This window comes from Leiobunum rupestre, chromosome 4 (genome assembly GCF_980474605.1).
Source record: "Leiobunum rupestre chromosome 4, qqLeiRupe1.1.hap1, whole genome shotgun sequence".
Taxonomy (NCBI): Eukaryota; Metazoa; Arthropoda; class Arachnida; order Opiliones; family Sclerosomatidae; genus Leiobunum; species Leiobunum rupestre.
Window position 1 is genome coordinate 50,942,988 of NC_143387.1, and position 24,284 is coordinate 50,967,271.

The following is a 24,284-nucleotide window of genomic DNA, read 5'->3' on the forward strand; positions in this document are numbered from 1 at the left end:
CCGTGTATAGTCAGAAGTAATAAATAAGTGTGGCACTTTCTATAGCGGTACAAGTCGATTGTTAACTAGTAGTGCCCGTAAAGGCAGGAGAGATAGATTCGTTAGACATTGCAGCAGAGAGCATATAATATTATATAATAATAATAAGTGTGGCACTTTCTTATCGAAACCGTGTTTGGTCAGAAGTAATAAGTGTGGCACTTTCTTATGGAAACCGTGTATAGTCAGAAGTAATAAATAAGTGTGGCACTTTCTATAGCGGTACAAGTCGATTGTTAACTAGTAGTGCCCGTAAAGGCAGGAGAGATAGATTCGTTAGACATTGCAGCAGAGAGCATATAATATTATATAATAATAATAAGTGTGGCACTTTCTTATGGAAACCGTGTATGGTCAGAAGTAATAAATAAGTGTGGCACTTTCTTATCGAAACCGTGTATGGTCAGAAGTAATAAGTGTGGCACTTTCTTATGGAAACCGTGTATGGTCAGAAGTAATAAATAAGTGTGGCACTTTCTATAGCGGTACAAGTCGATTGTTAACTAGTAGTGCCCGTAAAGGCAGGAGAGATAGATTCGTTAGACATTGCAGCAGAGAGCATATAATATTATATAATAATAATAAGTGTGGCACTTTCTTATCGAAACCGTGTTTGGTCAGAAGTAATAAATAAGTGTGGCACTTTCTTATGGAAACCGTGTATAGTCAGAAGTAATAAATAAGTGTGGCACTTTCTATAGCGGTACAAGTCGATTGTTAACTAGTAGTGCCCGTAAAGGCAGGAGAGATAGATTCGTTAGACATTGCAGCAGAGAGCATATAATATTATATAATAATAATAAGTGTGGCACTTTCTTATCGAAACCGTGTTTGGTCAGAAGTAATAAATAAGTGTGGCACTTTCTTATGGAAACCGTGTATAGTCAGAAGTAATAAATAAGTGTGGCACTTTCTATAGCGGTACAAGTCGATTGTTAACTAGTAGTGCCCGTAAAGGCAGGAGAGATAGATTCGTTAGACATTGCAGCAGAGAGCATATAATATTATATAATAATAATAAGTGTGGCACTTTCTTATCGAAACCGTGTTTGGTCAGAAGTAATAAGTGTGGCACTTTCTTATGGAAACCGTGTATAGTCAGAAGTAATAAATAAGTGTGGCACTTTCTATAGCGGTACAAGTCGATTGTTAACTAGTAGTGCCCGTAAAGGCAGGAGAGATAGATTCGTTAGACATTGCAGCAGAGAGCATATAATATTATATAATAATAATAAGTGTGGCACTTTCTTATGGAAACCGTGTATGGTCAGAAGTAATAAATAAGTGTGGCACTTTCTTATCGAAACCGTGTATGGTCAGAAGTAATAAGTGTGGCACTTTCTTATGGAAACCGTGTATGGTCAGAAGTAATAAATAAGTGTGGCACTTTCTTATCGAAACCGTGTATGGTTATTAAAGGGAGAGTGACAAAAAAAAACAGTTGATCTCATTCGATAGAACTCTTTCACGCGCACGCAGTGCCGTTAATTTCCGCCCCCTCCGACCAACCCCCTTAAAGGGAGAGTTACCGGAAAAAAGTTGATTTCATGAGGGTGGGCGGTGGCCACTCTTTAACATAGGATGGTGAATTTTATATCAAACAATAGGAAATCACGTGGGCCCAACAGATTTTTTATTAGTTTGCCCACCCGGGTCAGCTGATGGTGGGCGGCATCCACTCTTTAACTTAGGGTGGCAATTTATTTATCAAACGATAATAAATCACGTAGCCTCATTAGCTTTTGTATTAGTTTGCCTACCTGTGTCTACAAAGGGTGTATATGTTTGTCCACTCTAATACACTGATGTGGAACTAATATTACGGCCTGGGCCGACTTGTTATTAATACTAGTAATTTTGGGAGTCACACTATTGGCTACTAACATATTTATTTAAGCCAATGGAAAACCTCTAAATTGAGAAGGAATTTTTTGCGTCGGAATTTCAGGCAGCGAAATGTAGCTTTATTGAAATTTATAAACTCGCTCGGTTTGGGCGGATGAAGTTAAATAATGAGTAGTTTAGAAAAAGAAAAGGTTGGGGAAAATGACCAATACGGTTCGGTTCAGAGATCACTTTCCGAAAATGGAACAAGTCGTCGAAGTGGGATATTCCACCAGTGTTTTAAAAACCCATACCAAGCCTAGAAGAGTTAGGCCTAGGCTCAATCTGCAAAGACTCCAACCTTGTAGATGCCCCAGAAAAGCTTAACCTGAATTTCAACTATTTTTTCAAATAAACCTGCTTCTTTTATTTGACAATGCAAATTTATTTTAGAACGTGAGTCTCCGAAAACTTAATTTGCAAATTCATTGCATTAACAGCACCGGACACTATATTGTATCTCATTTTAACTCCTAAGCCTTGGTTGTTCAAACAGGTTTGTTTACTAAAATAATGGCCGTCGATTTATCAGACGTAGAGCTAATTGTGCGATGGCATAATCGGCATTTGAGATTCGATGACGTCAAATATTACGTAGGGTACGGATGACGCAATATCTGTGAAACAAACCGTTAGTGAAGAAATAGAGTTAGTGGCATACTTATGAGTAATTATGTTACATATGGTTAAACCGATACGCGGTACTTCGGCCGATAGGCCTTCAAGGCGAAGGTACAAGTTAAGACTAACTAAAGGAATGTTTTAAAAATAAAAATAAAAATAGAAACACGCGACCCACAAAAATTAACTTACTAAAAAGGACTGTCAGAAAGGAAGATGTTCAGAAAAAGTTTGATGTAAAACAGGGGGAACGGGGGAAAACTGAAGGGGGAAGGCAAATACCAAAAAGGGGGAGGCAAAAAAAAAACATCAAATGCTTGCAAACAAAACTCCAAACCAGCGACCAAAAACCACTGCCTGTGACGGCTTTTCCGTCAATGGGAGAGTTAAATTACTTAAAGGGGGTTAAAGATTAACTTTAACCCGAAGAGAAAACGGACTGAAACATTTCCCTCTTCGCGCGATTACTCTAAACTATTTTTAATAACCGGACTGGCTTAAAACTCTAAAAATAAATGCACGTATTTGAAAAACTTAACAACTGTTTATTACAGAAAAGCACAAAATTACTAATTTTCCCAGCACACAGGAATAACAAACTAACTAGGGACGCTCTTGTCCATGCACGTATATTTTTCAATTCAGCTCGCTCTCAAGAATTGTCCATAACTCTCCTCCCACAACTGGCGGGTTAAACCCCGATTATCTTACGATCCGAGCGAGCCGTGACGTCAGGCCGATTTCCCAAAAGAAGCGGGAATTGCCCGAGCCCCGATCACAACCCGACTCCAAATCCAAAACTTTCCACAAAATCTTTCGTTATTTGGACAAAGAAGGTTGGCGCCGAGGAAACCCCGAAAGCCACCTGCACTCAAATGATTACACTCTTAAAAATATACAATGACAAAATATACAATACACTAATAACTCCCAAACCGTTTCACCCCAAAAGGAAATATACAAAATGCTAAGCCGACAATATTTACAAAGTACATTTTAATTGGAAATTAACATGGAATTAATAAAAAATAAGTAAAACGTACATCGTAATTTCACACTGCCGATAGAAAGAGACGAAAACGTAACAATGTCGAATGCTAGCGGGAAAAACACGCCACCGGGATGACCGCATTCGAAACACCAAACAGGAAAAACGAACTACCTAAAAACCAACTTATCATTTAAACCCAAGGGGGTAACCAAAACGTATGGTCGTAAGTACAAATATTTTTATTTTTTTCAATGGTGTGCCCCCCCCCCCCCGAAACAAAATCCTGGCTACGCCACTGGGGTAACCCCTTCGTGTAGTAGATGTACACTTCTATTTGTATTACGAATAGAGTAGTATCACCTCGTAGCTTTGGCCATGGCCGCCATTTTGGGCGCGTTTTTTTCTCTATAGGAAAAAGCATGGGTGACGTTGCGTGATGTAGCACTGACACTACTCTATAAATACTACAAATTACTTTGTAGTATTGTAATATGGTGAATTTGTTGAGAAACGTAGAAATAGTAAACCCAATGAATGTTTATGTCGGGAAATAACTTCGATTTCAAATTGGATAAAATACAAAACGTTTAATAACAAAATGGAGAATACATCTGTCTATCTCGATAGTCAAACCACTACTAACAAAAATTACAGAATATTATTGAGTCTTCTGCGCGACTATAAAAACAACAAGTCGGCCCAGGCCGTAATATTAGTTCCACATCAGTGTATTAGAGTGGACAAACATATACACCCTTTGTAGACACAGGTAGGCAAACTAATACAAAGCTTTTGAGGCTTTGTGATTTCTTATCGTTGGATATATAAATTTCCACCCTAAGTGAAGGGGTGGATGCCGCCTACCATCATTAGACCCGGGTGGGAAAACTAATATAAAAACTGTTGAGCCCATGTGATTTCCTATAGTTAGATATACTATTTACCATCCTATGTTAAAGAGTGGCCATCGCCCACCCTCAGGATACACGGGTGGGCAAACCAATTCATAAGCTGTTGAGGTCATTTGATTTCCTATCGTTAGATAGACGTAAAGTATCAAAAGTGAAATAGGTAAGCAAAACACGACAAACATAATTTTTTTTAAATTATTGAAATTAGTGGAAAAATGATTTAAAGAAATTCTTAAACTGGGATTCAAATATGTTTATTTTAGGAAATTTATATCAAACATTTGGGTATGGTTCAAACACCAAAATTCCTATTATTGCACAAATTCAAAAAAAAAGATACCCTTGAATGTAATTAAGCTTAAGTCCGACTGCTTTGGATTTTTTGGTCTCCCATATTCTAAGTACATAAAATCATTCTTGATTAATGCATATTGGTTTTGACTTAACTTGCAAGGTAATTTGACAAAAAGCTATATTTTAAATTTCGATCTATTTGTGGTAGAGCTATAAATGGGTAGTCTTTACGTGAACTTGTAAGTTAATATACCTAAGTTTACGGCAAAAATTATCGTAATAAAAATTTACCTTCATAGATATAAAACTACATATGCCCGTATACCCCTAGTTTTTGGATGAGTATGGGAGTCCAATAATTAATAATGGCGGTACGTAAGTGTGTGATGGGAAATAGAGTCTTCAATGCTTTAACTTTTTAAGCGTACGCGTGTTCTTAATAATATAATACCTTCTCCCGATAGTGACTTCAATTTATAATTGTTTCTCTATGGTTCTATTGCTTTTATTACCCAAAAGGAAGTTCGTCAGTGTGGATTGAACTCGTAGTTTGTCTTGAACCTTTTGTTTGGTGTAACGAGTGATGAAGTTTTTTAATGTCTCTTGTTGATTTATTTAAATAAGAAAAAAAAGTATCTCATTGTGGGGCTTTTAGAGCATTTATAAGTACATATGGGGAAGAGGGCATTTAAAATTTTCGAGCTCGTTTATTCGAGTACTCACTTTCGAGCGAGGCATCTTAAGCGAGTGTGCCCACCACCCACCACCCACCACCCGACGCGAAGTTTGAGGTTCACTTGACCTTAAATTCCGAAAATATACGTAAAATAAGGCGTAAAAACGGACAAGAATTTCGACAACTTAACTAGCCAACTCCCCCCGCGCCGCTAAAACTGACGATAATACAGTAGAAGTTCCGAACAAATTTTGGGAAGCTTCCAGTGGCCGAGAGCGTAAAGGCGTCATTATTCGGAGTTTTTGACCTTATATGAAGACCGTTTCATTTTTAACACTCCCTAACCCAATATAAGAACCATTATAATTAAAAGTTAAATCAGCAATTTAATTTACCCCAAACTACCTAAGCCTTACACATGAAAAAAATATCCGTTAAAATTTTAAAAACTACGCAGTAGATGACCAAACAAATAAGTTGTAACTTACTAAAGAGCATTGAATACGGACATTCAGACCAATAACATAAGGTAGGATGCGCGTGAGGGTTGCGCAAACGAAACTTGATGCCCGGTAAAAGTATGGGGGGAATGAACAAATAGGGGAATTTCTAAAGCTTTTTGCGACAGGTTTTTTAACATGAGGCCGCCGTTCATTCTCTACTTCATCCATGGTCCCACTTCGATATATATATATCTCGATGTGGAACTAAAAACGAACGAGAATTGCGACAACTTAAAGGGCAACGCAAGTGACCATGCAGGGGGGTAAATTATCTTATAGATACAAAGAACGACTGCGCATGCGCTATCTGCCATAGCCTTTTCCTCTGTAAAAAAAGCAGAACCATATTTGCCGAATTTATTTTGTATAAATGCGCCTCTCGCGGTTTTTACGCAAAATCCATGCATTCTTTAGTCGCGAAAATGGCCGAGGAAAGTGAAGTCTCCGTGCTTACCGACAAATCGGATCCTAAACTTCTACAAAATAAATGTAATAAAAAAAGATAAATATTCTGTCGGGGTATAATGATAGGGAAATTGTTAAGGGAGACGGGATATAGGAGTGTGTGTGGTGTTGAATTTTCTTAATCCAATGTGAGGCTAGCGGCAGAGATTTACCGCGTCCAAGGCCTAATGTATTCAATTCACAAATAATTTTATTCCAAAATATTGTTAAATCGAAAATATCAAAGTCCAACTCTTGGAAACTAACCCAGTTCTTTTCTCCATAATAAATAAATAAAGTTAGGCCTAAATTCCTGGGTTCGTTGATTGCGAGCTAACTCAGCGAAGAAAATCGAAAAATTCGCGAATGAGAGCGAAATTGCGCCACGTGGCTACACCAAGGAGAATAAGGCTTTCGCGCTGTATAAAATCATCCTTGGAAAACCTAATTACGGCTTGTTGAAGAAAACATAGTTTCCCCCCCCCCCTGCATGACCACTTGCGTTGCCCTTTAACTAGACAAATCCCCCCACGTCGCTAAAAGCCACAAGAAGTTCCGAGTGAAATTTGAACAGAGCGGCCTGGCTTGATTGGTAGAGGCGTCGGTTCATAGAAATAGAAATTAGACTAGAAGCACGATTGGATTGGGCGGGGACGTACCAGCTAGAAGGCTGCCATCAGAGTGGAGTCGCGATAATCGCGCCATCTCATAGAAACAATTTAAACTAAATAAGTAAATTTGGTCACGTGGAATAACATAAAACAGATCGTAGGCAACGTATTAAAAACTTTTTTATTTATCTGACATTAAGTTATTTAAACAGCTTTATTAAAATCATAAAAATCTCAAGAATCTACAATATCTACGGTGTCACCGTTTAAGTCACACGTTAACTTCGCGCAATCATTGTAAGTCTGAAATACCACAAATCATCACAGTTTAACTAAATTTTAATTATTTGTGTGGTTTAAAATATTCCTACATGAGATTCCAAAATCTTGGTTTCAGTGTCTTTTAAACTATCATCAGTATTAGTCAAATTGAGTGGTTTCCGGTAGTTCACTTTTTCCGCAAGTTTTCTGAAATAACCTCTGATAAATAAGGAAACTAAATAATAATAGATATTTTTGGGAGCTCTTTCAAATTCTTGTTTTAATAAAGAAATTATTCATATTTCAGTTAGTTTTTTATTTCAGAATACATAGGTTAATTTTTACTTGTGTAGGTACATCATTTACTTTCAAATGGTGCCTTCCATTTTGAAAGTCAATTTCATTCGGCAGAAAATGTTTACTACACACAAAGTCCTATGAAGTAATTGAAGATGGAGTCCAATTTTCCTAGTAATTCAGCATTTCTCAGAGGAAATCTTAGTGTAAAAAAAAATCTCTTATTCCGAGATTATTGTAAAATATTTACTATAATATTACATACTTATGAAATTATAATTTTATTTCTTTCCCAGATCTCTCTTTACAATGTGAAAAAGCGCAGTTTTTAACCATTTATGCGGATATGCTTTTAGACGCAAAAATTTAAACACGAAAGACCGCCGCTGCGCACGACGTGATGCGCAGTGGATCGTCTTTTTTTCCCTCTTTGAAATTCGCGTCGTAGCCATGGCGACAATGTTTAATGCGTTTGTCAGATGGCGCGTATATCGCGATTCCACCCTAATGTCAGCCTTCTAGCTCACCTGTTTCCCTTGGGATTGGCGGAAAGAGCAGTGCTTCTAGTCTAATTTCTATTTCTATGCGTCGGTTATCGAGTTTACGCGGCCAGCGGCCATCTGTGTTCGAGTCCCGGCGCCGGCGTTAATATAAATTATATTAATATATTAATAAATTATTTTTCGCAGCTCCATCTACCGTGTCGTCGCTTTTCCACGACGCCGACACCAAACAAACAAACATACAACACTTAACGACAATCCGTCCATAGCAATAGTCTAACCAAGAGGTTCAATAAATCCTGATTCATATTAGGTCCAGGATTAAGGCAATCATTTACAGATAGTTTCCCAAATGCGTGTGACGACGGGTCAAAAACTACTCTAACGCGTGTAGTTTCTACGTCCTTCCGAATTACCTCTTTGTGTGGTAAATAACTCGTCACGTTTTGAGAGATGACATCATTCGGTACGCGTTCGACGACTCCTTGGTCTATTTGCTCTTGAATTACTTCTCGATATTGTTTGTGCAATATTGTATTTCTTTCGAACCGTTTAAACAACTGTTCAGTTCGTTTTTTGGCAATTCCGCAATTGTCACCCAGCATTTCAATGTTTGATTTCCAGGGGAGAGTCACCTGATAACGGCCATCGACAACTTTTATAGTTTCCTCAAATTCTTTTAAAACCTCTACATCACCCTTATCGGGTACCATTTCTCGCTCTTTCACCCCTAGAGTTTCTAATTCCCAAAAAGCTCTGATATTCGAGGAGAGTTCATTTTCTACCGTGGCCATAGTCATCGAAATTGTCTCCTGAACGGCTGTTGATAGAATTAAAGTGGAAGAATTCCCTTGCAAAGTCCACCCAAACAGCGTTCTCATGGCTAACAAAGCTGGGCTTAACCTTTTGGTTTCACGCTCAATGACTATAGTCCAATAATAATCGCTGCCAATTAGGAGTCCCAATTTTTTCATTTTCTAGACCCATTTCCCAACCTTGGTCAGCTAAATCTATTCCCTGTTTTTCTAATTTCGATTTAACCTCTCTTCCCGGTAACGATATAAATGCGCTACAAATTTCTGGCCTTACCAAAGCCTCTAACGTTATTTATTTACTCGGGTTCCTAATATTCTTCACTACCACCTTAACCCAGTTCGTTGTCACGAGTTGACCCTCTTTCATTCCAAAATTATGTAGAGTCAAAGTTTCCCTTCCTACTATCGGTAGGCCTAATTTAACCGAAATATCCTCCCTTATATATGAGCGGTGGCTTCCATTATCGAGTAAGCATCTAGCGTACAGACTGTGCTGAACCTGGTTCCCTTCAAATTTAGACAGTAAAACCCCTGCCGTTTGCAAAAATATTTGTTCTTGCCCCCCTCTATTTTTACCCTCACTCGAGGTAGAAGATAAACAATTAGCCGTCTCTACTTGGGAATCATTTTTACTCCCCCCCTTCGACTTCTTCGTCGACTTTGGTTTCACTTTTCTCTTTGAAGCTCTCTATAGGATCTTTTTTCTCACAAAGTGCCACGTGATGCGATCCTCCGCACCCCCTACTAACCCAATCTTTTTTATAACAATCTCTCGCTATATGAGACTTTCCCAAACAAATAAAGCATATGCCTTTTCTTCGAACTATCGTTCGCCTATCCGCCACAGTATTTTTTCGACATTCTTCCGAATTATGATTATTTCGCCCACAAAATATGCAAAATTTCCTATTTTTCGTAAATGAAGCGAGAGCCGCAGCCGTCGGTACCGTTTCTCTATTATTCCTATATTCTCTGTCCTTTCCTTTATCGTACTTTGACGAATCCTTTTCAGGCCCGTACATGGGGGGGCGCCAGGGGATGCTCAGCACCCCCAAATGAGTACTTGAGCATCCCCAATTTACTAATTTCATAGGTGGGGAGATAAAAATGACTAAAGGCATTGGCACCCCCAAAAAGAATTTGAGTGCCCCCGAGTTTTGGCGGCTGTGTACGGGCCTGATCCTTTTGCCCAACCGTAGGGTTACTATAAGCGGCTGCTTTTTCCCGACATTTTATCTCCCTTCCCAAGAATTTCATCATGTCAGCAATCTCCCAGTTTTCTTCCTCGTCCTCCCATTTTCTATTAAATTCTAATCTAATTTCGGGGGGAATCAATCTCAACATTAATGGACAGAGAAGTGTTCCGTAACTATCCTGCCCAACTCCTAAGGCTTCTAAACTTCTTGTTTGTACCTCTAACGTATCATAAAATTGTCTCAGACCTGCTATGTCAGTGGCTCTCCTTACTGGTTCCAATTTGCTGAGTATTTCCATGTGATCACGAATAATTTCTTTTTTATCTCCGAATCGTTTCTTGAGAATATCTATTGCGCTCACATAATTCTCGTTTGTACGAGCCAGACCCGAAATTGCGGTAAGAGCTTGGCCTTCCAAATACGAGTGAAGGTACGTATACTTGTCGCCTGTTTTCATTTCCGTACTGTGGATCGCGGTATCGTAACTAGTGTTGTAAGTCGGAAAATTTTCCGGAAAATGACCGAGGCCTTTTTTTCGGAAAATTTTCCGTATTTTTCCGAAAAATATTAAAAAAAGTTTTCATTCCATGATTAGTCTAATATAGTGTTTGCAAATTGAAATAAAGCGGTATTTTCGCCTCATTTTTTCGAATCTGAAAGTAAAACTAAACCTCTAGACTAGTTTAAACTGATTAACAATGTAACGCTATTAATGTTTTGTAGTATGTTTACTGATATTCGACATTTTATATCGATAAAAAGTTAAAAACATTAAAAACCCTTAAAAGGTAATTTATGTTTCCAATTTTTATTTTTCCGATTTGCGGAAAATTTTCCGCAATTCGGAAAGTTTTCCGGAAACTTTTCTGGAAAATTTTCCGCATTTTATTTTTCCGAAAAATTAACATCCCTAATCGTAGCTATTCCAAAAATCTTGCCACTTCGAGGGTGTTCCATAAAATTTTTCCATTGAAAGCTTCGGTAATTTAACCGCCCGTTCCGATCTGTTATTTCCACCACCTCTCGCCTGTCTTTCTTGGTCCTTAACGTAGATTGTAACCTTCGCTTTTGCGTCGGTAATATTTTTATGAAAATTGATTTGATCCGCCATGGTATCCCCGAGATCGTCCAATGCTGTTTCGTCCTCGACGCTTTCGTCGATTTTCAGTAGGTTTGTTTCAATAGCTGCAAGATGATCTTGTAATTGAGTTGTTTTCAACTCATCCACATCGGGGAAGCATTTTAGACTATTAGTACCAATGAAAATCAACAGATGGCGCTGACCGTTACACCTTTCGCGGGCGTTCCAATCTTACTACGCCATCTACAAAAAAATTATATTTAAATTTATAAAATGACGAAAAAATACACAGAATTCTTTAATTCTTCCTTTGATTCGTATTTATAAAAATATATTAACTTAATAATAAAATAATACTTTTGTTTTATTATTATAATATTTTCAACTTTTAGTCGCATTTAATATAACCAGATAGAATGATAGTGAAAAACGTTTTCCTCCTATAGAAACTCTATGGGATGAGGTTTTGCCGTGGGTCACCTGGTAAGGGGTGAAAAGGCATGAGGAAGGTTATACGACGTAGCCGTATATCGCTTCGGGCTGACCCGTTGCTCTTCTTTACATATATTTTAGTCCTAAAGTTCCCCCTCTCTTGGACAAAAACAGGATTCAAACATTATTTTTACTTCCCCCTCGTAGTCCTCTATTGTAGCGACTGTCGACCCTTTACTCGGATTTCGCGGTTGCAAAGGATTATGTTCAGAGTTTTGTTTAGTGCTTACGGCAGAAGAGATAATGCTTACTTTTACGCTTAAACTGCCAACCTATCTTTGCAGCGCGTAAGACGTTAGATTGAGATTCTCCGGTAAAACACCCCGATTCAATAGGTCTAGTTCCAATCGAGAAAAATCAGTCACTCACGAAATTTTAATGTGTTGGAAGCCATTATAAATTTAAATAATAAATAAAAGTTTACAAATTTCACTGAAGTTAATTAATGTTTAATAAACAGAATTTAAAACTTAGCGATTAAATTAAAAAACGTTTACGTAGGAAAAAAGTTTTAATAAGTCATAATTAAAACTTATTTAAAATAAATTTGTATGCATAAAATCTCAAGTTGGTTCTATTTGTAATCAATATTGTTTCCCATAAGCTTTCAACAAATGCAAAGTCTTTTTTGAATTTGATATTGGTTTTTTAGAACTTACTAGGATTTATTACCTTTGATCATATTACAATTTGTGAATTAAATAGTTGATTTTATAAAAGGAGGGGGGGGGGGAATCTAGCTTGAAAATGTTGCCACCTACGTCACTGTCTATCTTTATCAAGTCTACGGGCGCGAGCGCCGCGAGCTAGAATCGTGAGACGTCGATTTTATTCTTTCACCCGTGTGAAGAATATTATATCTCGTGATGTAGAGATCAACACTTTAAGAAGTTGGCTAAGACCACAAGTTATTTATAAAATTAACTACTCAAATAGACCCATGATGAAAGTTGGGGGGGCCGAAAATTAACATTTTTACCTGGCAACTCAGCATTTGGACGGAACATCCGTTTCCTTACTTCCGCCTGTATATTTCAATGGCGGTCACGTGGTTCAAAACGTCTCAAACAGGATGTTCCGTCCACAGGTCTCACTTAAGCCTCGTCTTTTGTTATGGGTCTATTAGGCATTTAAAAAAGTATTGATTTTGGATTTTATAAATAAACTAGCCGAGAAGCCCGCCTTACAGGCGGGCCCTCAGCTAGTTGTGTGTTTCCAGGTACTCCACCCCAGTACGCCCCCCTCCCCCTTTTGCCCATGTGATAATTACCGTGGTACCCCCTCCCCGCTTTTCTCATGTGATAATTACCGTGGTACCCTCTCCCCCTTTTCTCAATGCGAGAATTTCCGTAGTACTCCCCTCCCCCTTTCCAATGCAAGAATTTCCGTGGTACCCTTTTCCACGCAAAAATAACTCAGACTCGCAGTCGTACCAAAACCCCCTGTACCCATTAAACCCCCTGTATCCAATGGCTGATGCATAAAGGCCACGGGACTAACGTACGCCGAGAGAGCCACGGGGCGTTCAAATCGGAACGTCCCCGAAACCCCCAACTCCTCTATGGCACGCCAAACCGGACAAAATTCGTTTCATTGGTTGCTGCCGTACGTTTTTAGACTCTTCCGTACTTTTATTTTGGGTCTCCCCTACGTTTTTCGACTCTTCCGTATATTTTTTGGTTCTCCCGTACGGTTTTCGTCTCTTCCGTACTTTTTTTGGTTATCCCGTACGGTTTTCGTCTCTTCCGTACTTAGAAAGCGTTTGCTATCCTACTTTGAAATCGGTTGTTACGGTACTTTAAAAAACGACTGTTACGGTACTTTGAAATTGGATATTACGGTACTTTCAAAATGGGTTGTTATGGTACTTTGTTTTATTCGCAACCGAACGCATTTTCGACTTTTTAAACTAAAGTACTTGGAATGTTAACGCCTTAGGGGCTGTTCATAAATTACGTAACCCAGAAATGGTACTTTTTCGAACCTCCCTCACCCTCTCCCTTGGTCAGTTTTGAGCCCCCTATACCACCTGACAAATACCCCCCCCCCCTCCAATATAATAAAACCATTATCCTTCGAAGTATTGAATTTATTTCAAAATTAAGTGTATTCTTTGGCCTCTAGAAAGGTAATTACACTATTATAAATGATAAAACAAGTACTAAATTGCGACTGTAAGCTAAATTCATTGATAATTTAAATTCCTATGTAAAATTATGATGTGTGATGTAACATTTCGATGAACCCTCCCCCACGTCACATTTAGTGACATTCAAACACCCCCCCCCCCCATACCAGTGGCGTAATTAAGGACTCGCAGACCCCACGACGGCGGGGGGTCCAAGGCATTTACACAAAATATGGGGCCCTTTCGTTTTAAGTATTGATTTCTTAATTTATTGAAATTTTTAAATAATTAAAAAGATTATGGTTTGACTATTGGTTATAATGTAGAAATCTGGCACATATCCCCAATATTTTCACATAACTTGAAAAAATGTAGTAAATAAAAAGTGACTTGCAGGGAAACAAATATTTAAAGCATGCCATGTTGGCTCGGCTTTAAAGCTATTCCTTTGTAGTAGATGTCGCCAATGTTAACTTTTTATGTTAAGAAATATTGTAGAATACTATATTAAGTCACAGATTCGTTAAATAAAAACTCTAAAGTTAAAATCTGAACAATCTCAACATTCAAACAAACAACCGAATATTATTTGCGCGATTTCTAGCTAATAAAATAAAATGAGTTTCTGACTGGTATCGCCTTCTAGTAACACTTGGCGTTTTTATTAAATCGGCCAAATATGGCCGGTAGCCCTGTTAAAGAATCTTCTCCCACTTCAAATGCGTATCGGTTTAGTGCGAAGTCTATCGTCTTTCCCAAAAGGGCACTGCCCTAGGGCGCCAAGATTCTGAAAGTCCCCACTTTCAATTTTTGTCATGCTGAAAATATGGTAAATCTTAAAAACTTTTGTTTTTCACATTTTCTGTAATGATAAAACGCATTTTATCATCAAGAACCCAGCATTACCCTAAAAATTAAAAAAAATATGCAAAACATGTCTACTCGTGATATAGACGGTGTAGACCGTAGCATTTTCTATTTGATCCAAAATTTGTATATTAAGACGACGATAGACTTCGCACTAGACCGATACGCATTTGAAGTGGGAGAAGATTCTTTAACAGGGTTACCGGCCATATTTGGCCGATTTAATAAAAACGCCAAGTGTTACTAGAAGGCGATACCAGTCAGAAACACATTTTTTTTATTAGCTAGAAATCGCGCAAATAATATTCGGTTGTTTGTTTGAATGTTGAGATTGTTCAGATTTTAACTTTAGAGTTTTTATTTAACGAATCTGTGACTTAATATAGTATTCTACAATATTTCTAAACATAAATAGTTAACATTGGCGACATCTAATACAAAGGAATAGCTTTAAAGCCGAGCCAACATGGCATGCTTTAAATGTTTGTTTCCCTGCAAGTCATTTGTGAATCCGACTCTATAAAAAAAACACTTTTTATTTACTACATTTTTTCAAGTTATGTGAAAATATTGGGGATATGTGCCAGATTTCTACATTATAACCAATAGTCAAACCATAATCTTTTTAATTATTTAAAAATTTCAATAAATTAAGAAATCAATACTTAAAACGAAAGGGCCCCTTATTTTGTGTAAATGCCTTGGACCCCCCCGCCGTCGTAGGGTCTGCGAGTCCTTAATTACGCCACTGGTATGGGGGGGGGGGGTTGTTTGAATGTCACTAAATGTGACGTGGGGGAGGGTTCATCGAAATGTTACATCACACATCATAATTTTACATAGGAATTTAAATTATCAATGAATTTAGCTTACAGTCGCAATTTAGTACTTGTTTTATCATTTATAATAGTGTAATTACCTTTCTAGAGGCCAAAGAATACACTTAATTTTGAAATAAATTCAATACTTCGAAGGATAATGGTTTTATTATATTGGAGGGGGGGGGGGGTATTTGTTAGGTGGTATAGGGGGCTCAAAACTGACCAAGGGAGAGGGTGAGGGAGGTTCGAAAAAGTACCTTTTCTGGGTTACGTAATTTATGAACAGCCCCTAAGGCGTTAACATTCCAAGTACTTTAGTTTAAAAAGTCGAAAATGCGTTCGGTTGCGAATAAAACAAAGTACCATAACAACCCATTTTGAAAGTACCGTAATATCCAATTTCAAAGTACCGTAACAGTCGTTTTTTAAAGTACCGTAACAACCGATTTCAAAGTAGGATAGCAAACGCTTTCTAAGTACGGAAGAGACGAAAACCGTACGGGATAACCAAAAAAAGTACGGAAGAGACGAAAACCGTACGGGAGAACCAAAAAATATACGGAAGAGTCGAAAAACGTAGGGGAGACCCAAAATAAAAGTACGGAAGAGTCTAAAAACGTACGGCAGCAACCAATGAAACGAATTTTGTCCGGTTTGGCGTGCCATACTCCTCCCCGTTTCCGAAACTCACAGGCCTTCTGAAACTACCCCATACAATCCCCCCCCCACTTCCGAAATTTGCGGTGGAAAGAGAGATAATTTCGGGTGTATTGCGTGTTGGGACAAACACGGCCAACTCTCAGGGGCGACAGATTTTGAGAAAATAGATAGTCGAACCACCTCAGTAACGAAGCGAAAGGAAGTCTAGTTTTCCCTCTGTTTCGCGGGTCGCTTTTTCCTCGCCGCCCCGCCTTTGGCTTCATAACAGACTAAGCAAACATTCCAGAAAGCTCGGACATACGACGACCAACGTACCAAGAGCTCCTTCTAATATAGATAGATAGATTAAAAACACCATTCTTATCGAGATAATATATACATCATGTACATCCACCAACTTTATTCTGACAAGGCTCAATCATGGGCCAAATAATGATAAATCATTATTTGGCCCATGGCTCAATCGAACATTTGGTTTGGAAACAGGGGCGTACCGAAGAGAGTACGTTTGGGGGGGGGGGAGGTAAGTGAAATTTGCCAAGTAAAAACCAAAGTTTGTCAAGTCGTCTAAGTTTGGATTGTTACGGTAGATTTCAATTTAAATGTTTCATTAAAATTATAATCGGTGGCGCCATCCGCTGTTAGCGGCGGGAACTATATACTATACAATTGAATTAATTGAAGTTATATTGAGTGAAGCATTTGCGTACTCTCTTTATATATAAAGGAGATACACGAAGAAGAAAACAGAGATTGAACGATGTTACAGCAATTTAAAAATCCCATCAAACCCGCTTACTATTTTCTCGTCGTGTAACCCGCTGTAGTAAAAAATAGATACATTTCATCTTGACGAATACTAGTTGTTGTTTAACTGAACTGCTTTGAATAACTGGAATTATTCATACCGAAATATAACATAAACAATTCAAACACTTAGTACTGAAATATTAACGTAAGAACAACCGACACTGTATCACACCATATGATCACACGTTATCTTTATCCAACGCAACTTTAGGAATATTGGCTTGTGAAATTTTCACTTTCCTAAAGAATATCACTATAATATTCACGACTTACCTAATTTTCCCTAAAAAACCTGTAACATCTCCTATAGAAATTAAAACTATTTTTATAAATTTTATACAGATTGCCAAATTTAACGTAGAAAATGAACACTGAAATAATAACGAACAACCGATATTAACTATCACGCGTCTATCTGCCTTTCCATTTTATAAGATGCTGTAGGAAAAATTACTATTTAAGAAGGTTTTACCACAAGGCTGAACTAAAGTTCCGACACACTAGCTGCGTAGAAATCAGGTCTTGAAAGTTATACATAAGGAGAAGCAACTACATAGAAATCTCAAACATAATTAATGACTTTAGGGAAGTAAATTGCTGGGAAATTCTAAATGATTTGTTTACTATCGATTTAGGAGTTTTTTTAATTAACTAACATGTTTCATAATTTTCATTTTGCCAAGTCCACCTCGATTTGCCAACTCTACAAAACTTTGGGGGGGGGGGAGCCTCCCCCCTGTCCCCCCCCCCCAAAAGGTACGTCCCTGTTTGTAAATCAATTGGGTTAGTCACGTATTTTAGCTATCAGCGCTTTAATCCTTATCCTAATATCCTCGTCCCTTTCATAAAATTCCACAAAAACCCTGACACCTTCCATCAGAATGTTGGCGCCAATAGTACACGTATAAATGGCGTCGCCACTGACGAGTTTAAAAATAATGGGTTACCACTTTTTGCCCACTTTAATTTAATTGAAATTTAAAATAAGCATTAAAAATTGTATTTCGTTTAATAATCTACACCAGAATGCGGTTCTCGGCAAAGCTTTGCTAGTTCTCAGAATACACTAAACTAAATTAAATTTTTCAATTTTGACTTCGAAGTCAAATCGCGTAATTTGATCAAAAGGTGGTATTCCCGAGAAGATGGCGGCCATTGCTCTAAGGTAGATAGTTATGGGGGAAAGGGGGATGACACTAGCCTTCCATTACAGCGATGATGACGTCACGAGAATACACCCTATGTAAATAAATATACAATCAAATAAATTATAAAAAAAATAATAATTATAATGGAATTTGTACTTCAAAATTAAAACGCGTAATTTTTCATCCTTTTATGACGTAAGAGATACTAATTATTGTAAAATAAAATTTAAATAGAATTTGAAATTTACATTTGATTCGGAAGAAAAATAAGCTTATATTATATATCATAAAAAATTTACCACTAAGACTTTCGAATTGAAATTCTAATAATTTTAGAAAAGTAATATAATCGAACCGGCGGCGCCAAAATTAGTCGGACCACTCGACATTACCATTCCAAATATTCTTCACTAATAAAAATTTTGTATCAAATTCCCAACCAATAGTGTCTAGAAATATGCGTGTTTAAGGATACTAGGATAAATTTAACAATTTATTGGAGTTTTATAGGGTTAAATTATTGAAATACACCAGTTTTCGATTACACATTGAAGGGGGAATAATGATCAAACAGATAAAAAAAGCACTTTTATCGCTATTAGATTAGTTTATGAAAGTAGCCTCTTTCAACAATGGAACACTGGCTGAATTAGCAACGTTTTGCGAGAGTAGTACGAATGCTTTAGAGCTCACTGAAAAGTGGGCTGAAACGGATAGCTATTCCCTATATGAAATACCGCAAACGAGAGTCAGTGACGATAAGCTAAGCGGAGAGGAGAGTAGTTTTGACGGACAAGCGCGGCTAATCGGGTCCGGCGAAAAAGGTGTCCGAGTTTTAGGGGGAGGAAAAAAGATTTTTCCTGCCTACTAACTTTACTACCAAAACCTCCCTGTGGCATCTATAGTAGTACTATTCACCACGTGAAATAAAAATCCCCCTTCGGAAACCTTCAACCTGCCATCTACACATATTATTTTCTTTATTTATCTTTAGTTTGGGAAACTACCACAAGGTAGCGACCGCGTGCAGATGGCAGTAAAGAAAAACGTTCCAAATTCGAATAATTTAAAAAATTAGTTTAGTTACCAAAATATAATATATTTTTTAAATTTTTGTTTTGCATTCGATTAAGTAAAGTTAAACTTACGAAGCGTATAAATCTAAGAGATTTTCGTTGTACCGAAGTATATTAAAAATGATGACGAGTTCTGTTAAATATTGCTGAATTTTGAAACCATATAAAAAATTAAATAAGCCCTCTATTAAAATTCGCTTCGCACAAATTTTAAAACGAAACTTTCAGAGCAACTTAAAACCTTTCACAAAGCCATACGGTGAACGGTTTTCTAGAATAACAGGCGCAAAGTTGATATGTGTCAGCATTATTATTGAAGTTTAATGCTCATTATTTTAATGTATATTTAAGATAGCTGATTTTTTCTTTTTACATTTGAGAGAAAACATGTTTGTCAAATTGTACCATACATTTGAGAGTGATATCTATTTTTAAAGTATTTAAATAGTTTACCTAAATACTTATCATTTTAGGTACATTTTCAAGGTGAATTAAAAATTAACTAAACGATGAAATAAAATTTCCTTCGCACACTTTATAGTTTTAACTTTGCTAAAAACGATACAAGAAACCGCGTGAAGTACGATTTAACCATTTACGAGATAAACGGTGTTTTGTGTGAGCGTGTATGGGCATTTCAGCCATATTTAAGTACCATTATCTTAATAACTATTAACTATATAAAAATTTGGTTCGCAGGTTTTTTAGAACAAAACCTCGTTATTAAAAAACCGAAGAGTGCTTAACAATTAGAGCTATAGAACTCTAGATAAACAGGCGCAAACAAGTCGCGTTTTTTAAAATTTCACAATGCTTCCCCTTAATTCCGTTTCCAGTTCCGCTATGCAGATGTCCGCTTGTTGCCGAGTCACATCTCGCATCACCAACAGACGCTGTAACGCCATTTTTAAGAACGTTTCGTTTCCCGACTTTTGTCTTTTTCACCTAACTACACACAACACTTCCTTATACTTATCTAAAAGTATCCCAGTTCCCGGGTTTCGGCACCATTAAATGTGTTGAGAAACGTAGAAATAGTAAACCCAATTAATGTTTATGTCGGAAAATAACTTCGATTGAGTCTTCTGCGCGACTATAAAAACAAAAAGGTTCTCTCGCCTAGAGTCGGGGGGGGGGGGGGGGGGGTTAAAGTTCAAATTTCCAAAACAGGGGATAAAAAATCAAAGGTCCGAAGTCGGCGAAGCGATTCCGTTAGGAGGTCCGCAAAACAAAATACAAGTTTAAAAGAAAAATATAGCTTAAATGTTTATTTTGGTTTTTAATTTGCAACACACTCCCCCCAATGAACTTGAGTTCATTTCTTTACCATATTTAATTCCAAGACGACCCGATTCAGGGGGAAACTATAATTTCGTTTCCCCCCCTTGGGGCAACGAAACCAAAACGTCTCGCCATAGACATTCTCCTAGGTATACATAAATACATTCTTGGTATACTTGTAGTACTGCGTAATACAGTTCAATTCCTTTCAGAAATTGTAGTATAGTGTAATACTGTGCAGTAGCTGTAATACTGTGCAGTAGCTGTAATACTGCTCTAATTCCGCGTAGTACCGTGTAATACAATGTGTAATATATGGCAGTACGGTGTAATAATTGGTAATACAATCTATATTCAGTAACACGTGTAGTACAAGTTTATTAATTTATTTATTTATTTATTTGTTTATTTGAACAATAAAAATCTGTGAAGCCGTTGCCGACTTGTATACAGACTTCGGATTAGATACAAAAGTAGTGAGGTTCCAGAATATAATGTACCACAATGAGATCATATTAGCAAAGATAATATAACTACGTACCCTAGATTCGAAATCAAGCTCCTTGAAGGCTTGAACGTAAACGCAGGCTCTTACTGAGTTCCCGGCGGAAGTCGGAAAAACTGCCTCCATAGAGCCGTTGCTGGCAGGGCTACCGACATCTAGTTAAAAAGTTTTAGTGAAAATTGCGCCGTGGTTTTTGACTTGCGGTCAGTGGCGGATCCAGGTGTAGGCAAGGTAGGCTACAGCCTACCCGTAATTTTCTAGGGGGCCCCACTGCCCAAAATCATTTCCATCTATAATACGGTTAAGTGTTTTATAAAAATTTTGTAAAATGGAAATCAAAATTTTAGCTTATAAAAAAACATCAAATTCAATTTACCAGAACATTTTTTAACGTAAAGTGTGGGGAAGGGGGCGGGGCAGAGTGTAACGCCCCGGACCGGGACTATTTGTGTTAACCCCCTTTCTCGCCTTTGGCTTTCGCACAGAACACGCGGAAGGGACCAAATATTTTTGGTCGGCTTTCACAAGAAAGATAAATATTCGTGGAAATATTTCGACCGATATACAGGGTGTTAACTAAAAACGATACAGAGCTAATTACTCAAAATGTGTTTTATGTAAGAATTTGAAATTTGCAGGTTATATAGAGGGTGCAGGGGGACAAATGGCAATGGAAATTTCAATGACCTTGAACCAGGTCTTCAAGGTCATTAAAATTTTACCTCGAGAACCGTTAGGATTAGAAAAATGGTTCCAATTAGAAATGTGTTCTACGTTTAATTTTAAGTCTAACCAGCTTTGACCCGATCTAATTTGACCAATGGGAAGCCGAGAAATGTTAGACCAAAAACCATAAGGTCGTGTGTGATATTCTAATCATGACACGACATTTAAGGGCTTATAAATCGAAAACTACCAGATTTAACGGATGAAAATAGTCGTGACACTCTAAACTGAGGGGGAGAGTTCGTAATGACCTTAATTAGTTCAAGGTCATTCAATTTATTTCAATTACTAGTTAGATTATTTTGTGTTTAAAACATTTAAACTCAAAAAAGTTAATAAAAATACTTGGTACGTCTTAAATCAATTATTTAACGTTTATTTTGGAGTCTTATTGGTTTATTTACCTCGGGTAAAAGGTAATTTGACTTAAAAACCTTGGCGGGCATTTTTCTAATTGGAACCATTCTCCTAATCCTAATGGTTCTCGAGATAAATTTTTTATGACCTTGAACTAATGTTTCAAGGTCATCATAAGCTACAAATTTCTAACTCCCCCACTCAGTTTAGAGTGTCACGACTATTTTGATCCGTTAGATCTGGTAGTTTTGAATTTATAAGCCCTTAAATGTCGTGTCATGATTAGAATATCACACACGACCTTATGGTTTTTGGTCTTACATTGCTGGTTAGACTTAAAATTAAACGTAGAACACATTTCTAATTGGAACCATACTTCTAATCCTAACGGTTCTCGAGGTAAAATTTGAATGACCTTGAAGACCTGGTTCAAGGTCATTGAAATTTCCATTGTCATTTGTCCCCCTGCACCCTCTATGTAACCTGCAAATTTAAAATTATTACATAAAACACATTTTGAGTAATTAGCTCTGTATCGTTTTTTAGTTAACACCCTGTATATCGGGCGAAACATTTCCACGAATATTTATCTTTCTTGTGAAAGCCGACCAAAAATATTTGGTCCCTTCCGCGTGTTCTGTGCGAAAGCCAAAGGCGAGAAAGGGGGTTAACACAAATAGTCCCGGCCCGGGACGTTACACTCTGCTCCGCCCCCTTCCCCACACTTTACGTTAAAAAACGTTCCGATAAATTGAATTTGATGTTTTTTTATAAGCTAAAATTTTGATTTCCATTTTACAAAATTTTTATAAAACACTTAACCGTATTGTAGATGGAAATGATTTTGGGCAGTGGGGCCCCCTAGAAAATTACGGGTAGGCTGTAGCCTACCTTGCCTACCCCTAGATCCGCCACTGACCGCAAGTCAAAAACCACGGCGCAATTTTCACTAAAACTTTTTAACTAGATGTCGGTAGCCCTGCCAGCAACGGCTCTATGGAGGCAGTTATGTTCAAGCCTTCAAGGAGCTTGATTTCGAATCTAGGGTACGTAGTTATATTATCTTTGCTCATATGATCTCATTGTGGTAGAATAGAAGAAGGGGAGATATGGATCAAAAGGCGCATAGCGCCGCGTACAATAGTGCCCACTGCCCCAAGGTTTGTAGAAGCAAGGACAATAGATACAGTGACAAGAAAGCAGGAAATAAAATTTCGATTTTAAACGTCTTCATATTCACGGGGAGTTAGATGTAAGCAAACCGCGGCTATTGTTAAGACGTGGTTCACCATGGACAGTATCATTGTAGTTAGTTTTTACCATTTTGATGTTAAATTAAAAATAAAACTACGAGCGTAAATAAAAAAATGTCCATTTGTTTTGAACACTTAAACCTCGTCAAGAACCGCTAAAAATTAGGTGACCGCCATTTTTTTTGTTTACAACTAAATCTCCTTGCGTTTAGGTCTTTTTTTCAAAAATAATAAACTTTATTTTGGTGCACATGACAACTAGGCCTTCGCACCATACACACCCTGATACAAATACTCAAAAACAAAAGAAAAAGAAAAAATATATATACAGAAAGATGAAAGTTGGCAGTCCTTTCTACTGTTTTCTCTTCTGTGTTTTTAACAAAAAAAAACAAAAACAAAAATTTAGGTCGTTTTAGGTTATATAGTCCAACAGAGGACGCCAATACACTTTCTCGTCCCTGTATCTACTGTCCTTGGTAGAAGCGCTTATCGCAACTGCCCGGGCCCAACCTGTCCAACTAGAAGAGGGGAGAGCCTGGAGAGGGGGGAACGGTTTGTGTCTTTATAATTTTGGGGTTTTACCCGGTTTTCAACACTTTTGTGATATTTCGTGACTCTTTATCTCGACGAGTCGACGATACGGGCCAGGGCCATCTTTCGTTCCATTTCGTTTTGTGTTACAGAACGAGTTAGTAGTCTTATTTTTTGTTGCGCTTGTCAAAAATTTAAACACTTAGATAATATATCTCAAACCAAAAGCCTTTTTAAAGGCTAATAAGCTATTATTTTAAAGTCTTTTTGAAGACTATTAGTAGCTACTTTTTGAAACAGCCTAAGCTTTTTTCAAGGGTATTGGTAGCGACTAGCTACTTTTTAGAACAGCCTTTTTCAAGGCTATTAGTAGCGACCAGTTACATTTTTAAACAGCCTTTTTAAGGCTATTTGCACTTTTTTCAAACAGCCTTTTTAGGCTATTTTTACTTTTTCAAACAGCCTTTTCAAGGCTATTTGTAATTTTGTACTTTTTCAA

The 24,284-nt window shown here is 37.4% G+C and overlaps 1 protein-coding gene across 1 annotated transcript; it reads right to left on the bottom strand.

The window, feature by feature from the left end:
• Positions 1–7,208: 7,208 nt before the first annotated feature.
• On the bottom strand, positions 7,209–9,009 carry LOC149948158 (uncharacterized). Its single transcript, XM_090171028.1, has 2 exons — positions 8,317–9,009; positions 7,209–7,277 (listed from the first exon to the last, which is right to left on the bottom strand). Exons 1-2 carry the CDS (start codon positions 9,007–9,009, stop codon positions 7,209–7,211), a joined length of 762 nt encoding a protein of 253 aa, XP_090027154.1.
• Positions 9,010–24,284: the final 15,275 nt, after the last annotated feature.

Bases quoted from the DNA above. Each gene is read 5' to 3' on its own strand.
- LOC149948158 (XM_090171028.1), bottom strand. From the start codon at position 9,009: ATGAAAAAATTGGGACTCCTAATTGGCAGCGATTATTATTGGACTATA. The intron at 7,278-8,316 runs GTTAGACTATTG...GTGGTATTTCAG, and splicing joins AGGATTTATTGAACCTCTTG to ACTTACAATGATTGCGCGAA.